The sequence below is a fragment of the Ixodes scapularis genome, unplaced genomic scaffold, assembly GCF_016920785.2.
Source record: "Ixodes scapularis isolate PalLabHiFi unplaced genomic scaffold, ASM1692078v2 PGA_scaffold8__174_contigs__length_109621045, whole genome shotgun sequence".
Classification (NCBI taxonomy): domain Eukaryota; kingdom Metazoa; phylum Arthropoda; class Arachnida; order Ixodida; family Ixodidae; genus Ixodes; species Ixodes scapularis.
The window spans coordinates 88782867-88796435 of NW_024609883.1; the positions used below are offsets into that span (position 1 = coordinate 88782867).

Genomic DNA, 13569 nt, shown 5'->3' on the forward strand with positions numbered 1-13569 from the left:
ACGTCGCTGTGACGCGCTCGCACGCGCGCACGCGTTACGTCGGAGTATAACAGAGCCTTTGCTCCGTTACTTTTAACATGTTAGAGCGAACTTGGCACTTGGTACGCGTTTCGTGCGCGCGGTTAGATGGGGGAGTTGCCTCAGAAGAGCGCAGTATGGTAAGTGCAAAGGGGCTCTTCTGGGCTGTGGGCCCCCATATACGGCAATGCCGTCATTTCGCTTTAAAAGACACTTTAACAAGCACAGGGCGTGGTAAGTACAGAGCATCTTATTATCGGTCCGAAGCCAATCAGACTGCTGTATTAGCCGGGAAGAGACCTCAAAGACGAATCACGATGCAAGAACCGTCTCGCATAACAAGCCGCACCTGGCGTTTCCTGAGACTTCGATGACTATATTCGTCACGACCTTTCAGCTGACGTTAAACGCCGTTTCAAGTTCGCGAATCCTGGCTCCGTGCTGTTGTTCCGAGTTGGGAGTGCGGCGAGGCAACTTTTCCTTTTAAGCATGAACTCAGCATGTAGTGACTGGACGCCACTTAGCAAAACGGTGCGTCTATTCATTATTTAAAAAATAAAAAAAAAACACGACACGTTATTTTTAGCGATGTGATTATAGGTGGAGCGACCTCGTTCTGTTCTAAAAATATCATCTTGTAAAATGGGCTTGTGCTATGCACTGTCCGCGTACTGGGATTACTTAAAATAGCCCTGCAATTTTGTTTCAGTTGCTTCTGTTACGTGCATAAATACAGCAATCATGATTGGCGCCTACCGGACGATGCTCGCCAGGCTCCTGGTATTTGCAGAGTTCAAGCATCTATAGTGCAACATCCCGAGTGAATATGTATATATTCATGAAGCATTTCCTTCCACATGGCTCGCCCGCTCGTGTATTTGCTCATTTCAATCACTTGGGAACGTAGGGCCGAGGTGGCAGCCAGCACTTGCATTCACGGGCTCCTGCCTTTTGGGCTGCTTCAGGCTCTCGGCCGTATACGAATGTTAATGTTCATAAACACTTTGACTTTGACTTTGGCGCCATTATATAATTTGTCACTGAAGTCGATGCAAATTACATAGTTGTGAAGTATTTCTAAAAGTAATTGACGTACATATTTAGGTGTTTGCATTATACTAAATATAGTTTGCAGTGAAAGTATCTATCTGGACGCCTTGGATACTTTATAAAGCATGTATTGTGTAACGTAATTTAGAACCAGGGATGGGCAGTATTTGAAATACAAGTATTTGAAATACGTATTTCAAATACTTTGTGTATTTTGCATTTGTATTTAATTACAAATTGGGTAATGTACTTGACGTGTGTATTTAAATACTAAAACGTGGGTATTTCAAATACAATTGTAATTAAATACAATTTTGTGGGCGAAAATATATCCCTCAAATTTATTGTCTCGACTCATTTTGCTCATCCTAGGACGTGTCCAGAGCAGGAATAAAACTACGTTCTGCACCGAATGCAGTGTCTCTCAATCAAGCACAAGCATTTAGTGACTTTGTGATTACGGTGCTGGTCCAGGGCAAGAATAGTGACGAAAGCGACGTTCACAGGCAGACTGGCTAAATAAGTGCCTGTGACAACTTGTGATGCTTTCCAGCCTGATTTCCATCCATATTTTAGCCTGGAACATTCTAAATGCGCGGGTCGTCCAGATTTTCGTAACTGGTTTCGAGTTGCAACAATAAAAAATTCTCTGCTGCGCGTGTTGGTCGTCTCGGTTCTTTGTTGATCTATACCAACATGTAATCGACAAAGAAAGCTGCTTGAAGTTCTGTACTTTTTTCACCTATTACGTCCAAGCTGATTACATTTTTTGTGATTATATTTCTATTACGTTATAGAGCTTCGCACACTAACTCCCGAGTGTGCTATGCAAAATTAAAATGAGATACCCAGAAACCCGTTTCAGGTGCCCTGAAGTTGCTGACGCAAATGTTGAGGAATGTATTTGGAGAAGTATTTGGAGGAGACCAAATACATTTGGTTGTATTTGTATCTTGTACTTAAATGCTTTTTTGGAAATGTAATTAGATTTGTAATTAAATACATTTTGAAGAAGTATTGTGTATTTGTATTTCGATACATGGTTGCATGTGTTTTGCCCATCCCTGTTTAGAACTTATCAAACTGCGGTTGACACAAAACTTCAGAATTGCAAACATGTCTCCCAGACTTGCCTTTATTGTTAAACGTACACCTTCTTATCATTGCTTATTATGGTATCACGCATTTGAGTTTTCGCTTTTCACGGTGTGCGAAAACCAGACGAGAGAGGCTGCCATTCGGTCGTTATCTCGCGTATACGAAAACCATCAAAAGCTCACAAATGTTTATTTATTTTTTTTTATTTTTTTGTGTGTGTATTTTATTTAGCCCTGTTTTTGCCTTTCGAGGTCACAGAGTATTTCTAAGCGGAGTTCCGAAGCGCAGTAGATTAAAGAAGATGTAAGAAAATCTTAAGAAAAATCACAGTTTGATTGTAAGCCAGGTGCAGTGTTAGGAATACCCAATTCTTGGGCCGCCAATAGCTTTTTATTTTTCTTAATGTACGTTACCACCTTATAGACTAGCTAGGCTCTTCTGAGTATCACGCAGGCTTTTTTATTTTTTATATTATTTCATAATTCATTTTGATCGTCGTCGTACGTAGACTTTTGGCTGTTAATACTGTCGTGTTTTTGTATTTCGAAGTTGAGCTGCCTATTTTTTCTTTTGAAATAGTAGTAAATTGTTACACGAGGTTTAATTCTATACAGAACGACATGATGAATTGCTCGAGAGCGACATCGTTAGCTGCTAACGCTATGGAGAGCCGTAGCCGTACCTGACGAAAGTACAGGATTGGTCCCATATCTTGACAAAAAATAAACTATCCGATTGACAGACTATAGCTTTCTCTCTCAATATCTCCAACAAACCTTCTACCAAATACTTATTGGGAGGATACGTTCTAATCCCCATATTTCAATACAGCAGCCAGCCTACAACGCAAAAAAAAAGCATGGGCACCGCGGCGTACACGCTGTCGTTATTTCGCGCTGTGCCGAGAAAGAACGCTGTCATCGACGTACTGAGATACTGGATGTGCCGTGACAGCAAAGCCGGTCATCTCAGCTGTTTTGAAAGTGGTCCACAACCGTCGATGTCGGCAGCCATCCCCCCAATTCAAAGGGCGAAAACACCGAAGCTGCGAGCGTCCAGCCGTTCCGACTAGGCAAATGCTGCCGTCTCCAAGGCCACTAGATTTTCGCAGGAGGATACATGCTCTCTGGTAAAGTACTTGCTACTATTGTGTCCTCAAAACCTTTCCACAAACGCGTTCCAAAACAATATAAACTTTACCCTTCAAATAAAAGAAAACTATTTTGCAATGAAAACAAAAAAGGCTCATTCAATCGAGTCAAAGGGTCACAAAACCACTATACTCCATTTCACATTAAATCGCACCGCAGCCAACGCTATGACCTCATGCAGAGAAAAATGCATCATTTTAGCGCTCGTCATTTGTCCACGTTTGCTATGACCGGCTAAACCCACTGCGAACCAAAAAGAATGCCAAAATCGCTGCTGTCGCTACACTGATTCTCGACGAAATGCGTTCGCGTTTAGCGCGGGTGTTTTCGCTCTGCGAAGACAGGGAATTCCAACCTCGCAACGCTGCACATATTGTTGTGTTTTGAGAGCCAGTGTGTTCTTCTGGGCGCAGGTGATTTCGGATGCAGCCACCGCAGCTTCCCTCGACCGCGATGCCTACGATCCGGTGAGCCAATCTTTCCTCCCGATGTCGGCGGCTTCACGCTAGTGTCATAGTCGCTTCGCCTCGGTCTTAAATTGTAGCATTCGTTGTGCCATAGCCTCCTTTATCCTAGAAAGCCTGTCAATTCCACAACCGAGCTTTTGAGTACCTTGCTGTCGGAAAATGGTGCAAGGGCAGCGCCGAGCGGTTTCCGACATGGTAGCGCAGAGTCGCTTCTGGGGCGATCCCTCAGGCAGCAGCAAAAATACGCGCGCGGTGTCCTCCTCGCGATCAACAAGCCGAAACGGAGAAAAAAGAAAGTAGGCCACCGGCGCATGGATAAACAAGAGAGGTAGTCGCAAGATCTTATTTTTTTTCCCGAAAAAAAAAAAAGAACATACAAAAAGGAGTGAGTCCGTGTTTCCGGATTTTACCGCTCTGGCATTGTTTGGCGCTGCCCGAGAGGCCTCCTGTGTGCGCCCTCTTGCATGATCTTCTTTCCCTTTTACAGCGGCCACGTTCTTTCGCGATTTGACGGGCTTTCTAAAATAAACGAAGTTAGGGTTGTGCATACCGGGAAAACAAAACCATGTGCCTACGCCCCGGTGCCTTCGTAAGAGGAATGCTCGTCAGCAGCGGCGCGTCATAGGAAGCGTGCGAGAAGACTCTACCTCTTACGTATAGAAGAAAGTGGACGCAACGAGCGGAAGATCGGAGCAAAAGTGCACGAAAGGAACCGCGCTGCGACATCACGAAGTCAGTCCAATCCACTCCCGTACAAACCAGGACCGTCCCAACCAAAAAACGGCTGCACGCCCGGCACGGATTAAGTCATCTAAAATGCCCACGATCAGGCCAGATTCACTATCCATGATTCGTTTCGCCGGTGAAAGTAAATGCACAAAGACAACGAGGGCTGAGACAATAAACGTTTTTGGCGCTGATTGATCGTTTCTATCGGATCGTCGCTTTCGCTGCTGTCGGACTTAGTATGAAGTGGAGCATGGATCTTGTCTTAAGCACCCTCCGTTCAGGTGTCTCGATTCCCGTATGCACCCTGCAACTAGACATTGTGTCTGTCCACGGGGTGTCTTCGTCCCTGAGTAGATGCGGCGATGTCCGGTTGCCTGGAAGACTTGAGGAGTCCCAACATGGCGTCCGACCGGTTGGCCAGCTTGGAGGTCTGCGTGACGACTAGCTGGGACAGGTTCTCCAGCTCCACGGTGTTGCGATTGCTGATGTCGATGATGGCCTGCTGTGCCCTGAGGATGCGTTCCTGCGTGTCGCTCGTCGCCACTTCGGTCTCGGACTCACCCCCGCCGCCGCTGCGGCCGTTCTGGGCGCACTTGTTGGCCTGCGTCAACGAACGCAAACGGTGTGTGTGAACACGATCCGTCACACACCGTCAAGCCGCGTCATTAAAAAAAAAAAAAAAGGAAAAAGCCTAGGCAGCGAACATACATACATCATACAAACTACAGTGGGCAGGCACTACCTGAGGCAAGTTTCATCCTTGTATTACGGTTTTGTAACATTTGTTTTACAAAGAACGTCTGCAGAAATGCTTGAAAGAAATGCAGTATGCTTCCGGATACTCGGGCCAAATAGCTCCTGGGATAAATTCACATCGCACAAAAAAAAAAAAAAAAGGGGTCGATGCCTATTAAAACTAATTTTTGGAGTCCAGTATCATTGGGTAAATAATTATTTTTCAGTAGTTGAATTTGATATTATCAATTTTTGCAGGTATGGTTTCAATTAGAAACTTGGAAATATCCCAAACTACAAGATCCACCGGCATTACGTGATACGCACATCATTTTAGTGCATTCCGAAAAATACAGAATTTTAACTTTGTTCTGGGTTTCTGTTTCTTACCGGAGCGCATCTCTGCGCCAGCAATCCAGCTGGCTCTTCGTGGCCAAAACGCGAAACGCTACGCATCGCGCGTGGAAGGGGCACACTTCGTTTCACCTCAGGTCCAGACGCGGGTGATGCTACGAGCTGATAGGACCAATCAGACAGCGAGAAAAGCGCGCCATCCTGTTGCTCGTCGTGTTTATGTATGTGTTCTATTATCTCCTATCTATTATCATCAAGCATTTAGAGGGACGGTCTAGTGACTTTGCACTTTTGACGCTGTTTGATTGTTTCCCGACTACCGCATGAGGTTTGCCTTTTTGACTTATGAAACATTAGCGTGAAGACGCATCTTTACGTTCGACGCGTGGTGGCGCACGCACGTTGCGTGTTTTGGCCACGGGAGGCGCGATCGGCGGCGCGGAGATACGCTCCGATAAAAACGCGTTCAAATCGTGACTTTTTTTTTTTTTTTTGAGGCTGTACATTGTAAATGTGAGGCACTTACATCATTGTAATATCGGTAAATTTAGTAGTTTTCAATCATTCGCATCAACTTTTTAATTGGAACCCTGAATTTAAAGTTGATCATTAGAAAAGTATTTGCTAAAAATGCATTCATTTTTCAATTATGCTGGACGCTAATAGTTTTTCCTTACGGGTCCCTCGGCACAGACCGCTACGCCATGAAACTCTTTCCGGTGCGCTGCGTAGTTTTCGCAGAAGCGAATTGGCCCGCGTTCCCTGTAGATAAAGAATGCATGCTTCAAAAATGATTGAGGAGCGTCCGCTGATGCCTTTGTCATTAGTGAGCTTTAGAAAGCCGTTTTTAGCATATCCGTTAAGGTACGTTGGGCCCTCCTCTACGAAGTCCGCATGTGCGAGTATTCTGCTGTAGCACATGCGCAGTTTGTCGCGGAGAGTCCATGGTACCATATTGAATGCGCCAGAACGGTTCCCTAAAACTCTCCATTATGTCTGCAACCGACTCGTACCGTGTCTTTACTATTATGTGTGAGATGTGTGACACCGGCTTTAGAGTGCAGGCAAGCTGGTGTGTATTGAACATAATGGTAACCCCGAAACTGAAGCAGAAGAAAATTAAAGCAATAAAAAAAGAGAGAGAAAAAAAAAAGAAGGGCAGATAGCGTTGAAAAAACAAAAAAAGACGTCATCTGTATTCTGCTGTAGGTTTAGAAAGAGTTATATACGTAAAGAAAGGGGACGGGACAACACATCTTTCATGTATTTTCCCGTCCCCTGTCTTTACGTATATAACTCTTTCTAAACCTACATCATTACCAACGCGCTCACTAACAAGTGTGTATTCTGCTGTTGTATTTTTCCCCTTGTCAGCTTACTGTTTTAGTTCAGTTCTCCTCCAATGTCAGAGTCACCCATCATGTGCGTCACCGAGTCGTTACACTCTCGAACGAAAGGTTATATTCTTACACCCCTCGTCCGATATACGACACCCCAAAACTTCTGTTCGACGTACAGCGCGCTGACGTCAAACCGGCGTTCCGAACTTTTATAGGTAGCTTGATAGCCGAGTGGTACAACTTATTAAAATAGCTGATATACGTCTTATTGACTACAAAAAAGTAATTAGGTTTTTCTTGGAATTACTGCCAAACCTGTGTTTTTGTTTGTTTGTTTTCTGTAGTCTTTGATGCGTACTTTACCTGTTTAATCTCACCGTTCTCAAGCACCTCGTGAAAGTTAAGGCCACGAGTTCGACATCAGCGGGCTGTACGTCGAACTGAAATTTAACGGTGTATTATATGGGACAAGGGGTGTAAGAATACACCCTTTTTTTCTGAGAGTGGACGTGGTCCGGGGACCCTATGCTTCAGGGCAAACTAAGCGGGAACCAAGGGACCAAGCGGGAACCAAGGGATCGGGACAAAGCCGTCTGCTGCGATTGGTCAGCGGCGCGGCGCTGATATATCGCAGCGGACGGCGTTGTCCCGGTCCCATGGTTCCACTTGGTCCCTCCGTGTAGCATAGGGCCACTGACATCGCGAAGACAAGGAACACGGCTTTACAAATAGCGTGGCGTCAGGACGCTGGTGTCATCGTATTTTGTTTTAGTTCCCTGAAGCAAAGTAAGTCTGTTGAACGTTTCCAGCTGGCAATTCATTTCCCATCATTCTTTCATTACACGTTTTGGTACTTTCAGTGATGCTTGCAAAACAAATTGTAATAAGTTCTGCAGTTATGTACTTCTTCATTGACTTAAAATGAAAAAAACACATAAGAGGACGAAACAGACGACACAGACGATTAAACATACGACATGTGTTTCTTTCGTTTTAAGTCAATGTAGATCACCAACACGCTCAAGTCTTTAATTGTAGTTCTTGTCTTGTCATTATTTCGTTTATTTGTTTGTTTTGTGGGGAGGGGGATGAAGGGTATTTACCTTCTCCGAAATATCACTATCAGAATTGCTGCACTATAGGCAATATAGCCTATAGTGCACTTGATAACACTTGATACAGTGTACTGAAGTGTACTTTATCAAGTGTACTGAATACACTTGATAAAGTATAGCATTTTACAAATTCACCAATTTTAGTTCTTACTGCTATAAATACTTTCCGTCCCTCGCGTGCAGTCGCGTGGTCAAAATTACATATTACAAATGGGCCAAGTTCACTAGTTTCCACTGTCGTCATATTGCGGAGTGAAATGCATAGTTGATTTATGGATATAAATAATAAAAACATTGAAAGTTTAATTTACTTTATATATATATATATATATATATATATTACAAGTCTACTAACGCGTCCGTTCTACAAAAGAAGGTACTTAAAATTGTTTTTTATTTATTATTACATTTTTTGTCTCCAATTGTTTTATATTTCACCGACTTGCACTCAAATGCAATGTCCTGAGCGGCTTTTCTATCTCAAGTTTAAGGCATACAAATTGCGAAGGAACAACGACAAAATGTGCTTTGACGTCACCGGACATTTTCCTACAAGGAGCCCATATTTCTGGAGGCAAAGTGTAACCAAATTTTTTAAACCCTGCCCCCCCCCCCCCCCCCCCCCCCAATCGGGAACTCCGGCAATTCCCGAAAAAATTGCCTTATTACAGACCGACCTACCTTTGGCCAGTAACCTTACACCTATACCAATGACAAGTTTCATACTAAAAGTTTACTGTACGCGAGTTTGTTTTTATTACTTCTGCTTCAATTTCAATTTTGTTTTTGTTTCTGTGTTATGAGTAATATTACCCCCCCCCCCCCCCCCCAAGGCCTCTCTTTTTTCTTTATGACTTTACGGGCTATGATGCCGCGGGCGCACGTCTCATTTATGACACAAGAGACGTGGAGTTCTCCTCAGACATTATGACAGAATTATCTGCGCACACGCCTCCAGGATCTTCGAAGCATGTTTGCTTCAATACGGGTTTCGAAAATATCTGCAGATGATGTTTGTTTGACCAATATGAAAGGACCTTCATACAAGGAAACCACATACTTGAGACCGCATCTGTAGTCTGTCTTTCGTAATATGTATTAGCAGTGTTTCCGCCGTTTTCGCGAGAAATAAGTTTATATAATTTGCTCCAGATACCAATTTTACCGCGTGAGCATGTATTTTTTTTTTTTTTTTGAAATATTAATGGGCATCTTACGAAAACTTATCCGGAGAGCAAGTCGTCTGCTTCGTGGGCAGGGGGTTGCGGTGACGTCACAACGACGCTTAGTTCTGATTGGCGTTGATCGGAGGATAATCGGCATAGCTCAATGATAGATGCCTTGAGGTCTACCCACTATTTTTTTTAATTAGCCAATAATAGTTCGGCGTTCTGACATCATGGCAACCCCTGTGCGCGAAGCAGGTGAACTTGCGCCCCGCGTATGTATCTGCTGCGGTCAACGAGTTCTTTCCACTTGGCCGTTTCCTGCCTCATAGCCGGTATGTCACACGGTGTGGGCAAGACATCGCCGGAAGATTGCGTCCCTCCTCGTACTCAAAGAACGTTCCCGGGAAGCCCTTCGGCGTCGAACGTCATTAGAAGACGCACACAGAGACGAAAAGCGCGGTCGGGAAACCCGACGAAAGTTGCTGTTTCCCCGACTGCGTGAAGGGCGCGTAAATATTTTGGCAGCTGTCGCTCGTTTAGTCCGTGGCAATTTGAAAGTTGCATGTTGCCTTTAGCTTCCCCGGCAGCGGGTGGAGTGGCGTCAGGTTATCAAATGCCTCTGTGGCTTCCTCATTTCCTCGGACATTCCAAGAGGAAAACCATGATTCGATGGGGGGCATTTTATTCTACGCACTTAGGTAGGAATACCGTCATAATGATCGCTGTTTTTCGCTAATGAAAGAAATAAAGATGCGAAGTATGGTACGACAGAACGGTCGCCCCTGCTGATTCAATAACCCGTGTTCTTACCTGGGCGTTCAGCCTGTTCACAAGCCCCTCGATCATTGTGAGTTTAGTCTCCAACCGAAGACCCATAAGCTTGAGGTCAAGCAAATCTTGGGAGCTGAAATAAAAGAGGTAGAATTAACTCGGCTGTATAGAGCGAAAGTGAGAGTGTTTTTCGAAAGAAACCACAACAACGTTGCTCGGTTTATTCTTGTTAGGTTTTGAAGGGGAGCACATTTATCTGAACGAGACATTACTCCAAGAATAAAGGCAGGAACGTACAAGCGTCCTTGTGTATATGCTCTCAGTAACGTTGGTTGTGATTGTTCAACAATATTTCTGCAACAAGCTGCATCTGCAAAATTGAGCGACACAACGCTTAATACTGTCGAAGCTAACTTATAAAGGTACTCAATAGATAAATAGAGCTTTAAAAATTAGAGAAGGAACAAGTATCAGAAATAAACATTTCCCAATGGTTTTTTTATGATTATTTGAACAAAATATTAAGATATTTGGTACAGAAATTTGTGTTTAGTCAGCAGTAGTCGCTACGGCTCCCCAGATTGCGAGGCACCGAATCCGTAGGTCGAAAGTGAAGAAACCTGTGTATGAAGAATGGTCATGGGGCTCCCAAATACATATCTAGATATCTGACAGATTCAGACAAAGATACTCACTCACAACTCGGTGGCCAGTCCCAAATAAGACACACAGATAACCATGATAGGACACCAAAAGTCGATATCGTCCGCTCGTTCGCGATAATCGTTTACTCAGTGATTTCTTGGCGATTCTTCACTGGTTAACACTGATACTTATCCTGTTCTCTATTAATAGCTGATAAGGGGTCCGAAAGTGCAGTCTAACGGAGGCTATCTTCGGTCAGCTCGTCTGGACGCTGACTCAAAGAAGCGAATTTTAAACGGTTTTTGCTTTCACGCTCATCAGCGACCACGCCGTTTTTCATGTTTTCATGCTTCATGTTTCATGTTTCTGTGAAGGCTATTGATATTTTGGCCATATATTTATGAGTAGTAAAGCAGTTAGTCGGCAGAAGCTTTAGCTGGGTGGGAAGACGTGGGCAAAAGAAAGATTCGGAATAGGCCAGAATGTTTTGAGATAGTGAAACGGGAAGGTACTTTGGGATGTGCGCGGCGGAGGATCATGGCAGTTTACAAATGAAGCTATTCTGTGTCGAGCGTTGTTACTGTCATTTGAACCCCGTCTTTGCGGCCTATTCTGTACCTTAACTTTTCTCGTAGCTTATTTTTTCAACGCAATAAAATTATAGAACTATTATTTCACCAAAGCCTTTAGTGCAAATTGCTAACCGCTAATAAAGCTTTTATATATTTGAACTATTTATTGAAAGTGTTTTTAGTTATTAAAGGGAAGCTACGGAGCTTCTTGGGAAAAATGAGTTGGAAGTGAATTCTAGTGTATTTTTACCCCGTGAACCCGAATACCCAAACCATTTGCTGCGTAAGTATTGTTAAACGCGAGAAAAACGCGAAAAACTGTCGCTGTCCGTGACGTCATCGACGGCTCTTTTGGCTGCCCAAGGCTAGGGGGGCGGGGCTTCAGCCCTATTTTGAAATTGCTCTTGTGGCTCTCCGGCGCGTCGCATTGAAATATAATTTTGATATCTGTTATTCTAAAGGCCAAATGAACGCAATTCAAGCGTTTTTTCTCAAATGTAGAAGTGCCCCATCTTCCCTTTAATAACTTGAGAAACAAATCTTTATCTTACATAATTCTGTGTCATTTATATACTGCTAGCGTTCAATGTTGTAGTGTCCGAGTCTAACTAATGCAACAAATATAAACAAACGACAGCGACAAGCCTCAAACCAGATGCTTTCGCGATTTGGCAGGCTTTGTAGAATAAAGGAGGCTATGCTCAAACACGAGCATCATGCACGCGAGGGTATCTTTGGCAGGCTTGCAATCACTTGTGCTTACTTCACGAGCACCGAACGGCTAAACGCCTGCCAAAGGTATGTACCATCGCGAGCATGCTGCATGTGTTTGCGGCTTGTCGCTGTCGTTTGTTTCTGTTTGTCGTTCTAGTGGGACTTGGGCATAAACGTTATGTTACTTCTCGAGAATATGGATTATGTAAAAATATATATTGAACTTCGTATTTGAAAGCGCAATGTTGTACAACTTATAGAGGAGGGCGAAAAGAACAGAAACCTTCCTAAAAAGGAAACTGAAGGTCGGCCTTTCTTGGAGCACAGTATTTCAATGGGTCATTCAAATCTCCAATTATCTCGCAGAAAACAGATTAATCCAATTACAGCCATCTTGTAGGCCCCTCTCAAAGCTGGATCCGTGCAACCTTGCATTTCGTTTCCATACATGGTGTTTTTTTTTTCTCTTTTGTCGAGTGTGCAATACGCTTAGCCAATTAGTTCACCCAATATGGAGTCCTATTCAACTATACTTATTACAAAATATACTATACTCATTACAATACGTTTAGCCAATTAGTTCACCCAATACGGAAGCCCCATTCAACTATACTCATTACAATACTCATTACAAAATACAAGCCAGTATTTTGTTTTAGCAATACTATGTCAAAGCAGGCTCGACATGTCATGACATATGCTCAGGCGCTGCAGGTTGTTTTTGTAAATAACATAAATAAAAAATAACGGTACCCACAATCAAGTCTTAAATTAAAAATACCGATAACAAAACTGATTGGTTGATTAAGATAGGGGGTTCAATCTCAATCCCTCATTCGGCTAACACATATACCAAGCTCTTAAGTATGCGCTGTTCAAGCATATGCTTTCGCGCTGCCTCCCTTGGTTCAACAAAGGGTTAAGTGCAAGAGGCTCTTGAACTCCCCCAGGTACCGTGTGCCTCACTACAATCCTCCTCAGTATTTGTCTTTTCATAAATTTCCCCTCCCCCCCCCCCCCCCCTAAAAAAAAAAAATGGCGTTTTTTAGACTAGGGAGTTGCCTGATTCTGCTATACTCACAGCTGGTGGTCGTCGAGGGCTTCGCTTCGACGCGTCCATGTGGCGACGAAAAACACGAGGAAAATCCCAACCACTCCGAGACGAGCCATGTTCGAGACGCAGACTGATCACTTTTCTGGCTGGCCGATCGTCACACCTGTTGGTTGGCTCTGCGCGGCCGGCACGAAGAGACGAAGAGAGAGCGAAAGGGCGAAAGGCGTCCGCAAGCAACACCAGCTAGAAGACTATAGGCCTATCCCTCCACCACTCCCCACGCAGACGTCATCACTCGTAGATCCAGGGAGCGTCGCCTAGCTCACGTTAGCGTCGCCGCGAACGCGTCTTCTCGCAGCGTCCCACAACGAACGCGACTCTAGCACGCGTCGACGCCAAGACGAACGCGTTTGCCGCTTTGCGGCAACTCTCGTGGAGCTTCAGCCCGTTTGCCGCTTGGAGCGGGTCGGGCGGGGATCCACCGTTGGTGACGTCATCCACAAGCCTTGTATTGCCACAACTCGTTCTCCGCGTTGTGTTAATGGCCTTGGCGTGTCGGGGAAAAAAAAAAGAAGAAACGAGAGAAA

At 44.2% G+C, this 13569-nt stretch overlaps 1 protein-coding gene across 1 annotated transcript; it reads right to left on the minus strand.

Moving 5' to 3' along the window:
- Window positions 1–4785: 4785 nt before the first annotated feature.
- Window positions 4786–13138, minus strand: LOC8051867. Its single transcript, XM_029994182.4, has 3 exons — window positions 13010–13138; window positions 10037–10130; window positions 4786–5114 (listed from the first exon to the last, which is right to left on the minus strand). The coding sequence occupies exons 1-3, from the start codon at window positions 13096–13098 to the stop codon at window positions 4824–4826; spliced, it is 474 nt and encodes a 157-aa protein (XP_029850042.2). The 5' UTR covers window positions 13099–13138; the 3' UTR covers window positions 4786–4823.
- Window positions 13139–13569: the final 431 nt, after the last annotated feature.

What these genes read in the sequence shown, in the direction of transcription:
- LOC8051867 (XM_029994182.4), bottom strand. Translation starts at nt 13,098, where the DNA reads ATGGCTCGTCTCGGAGTGGTTGGGATTTTCCTCGTGTTTTTCGTCGCC. An exon ending in GCCCTCGACGACCACCAGCT is followed by an intron (nt 10,131 to 13,009) that starts GTGAGTATAGCA and finishes CTTTTATTTCAG; the next exon opens with CTCCCAAGATTTGCTTGACC. An exon ending in TGAACAGGCTGAACGCCCAG is followed by an intron (nt 5,115 to 10,036) that starts GTAAGAACACGG and finishes TCGTTGACGCAG; the next exon opens with GCCAACAAGTGCGCCCAGAA.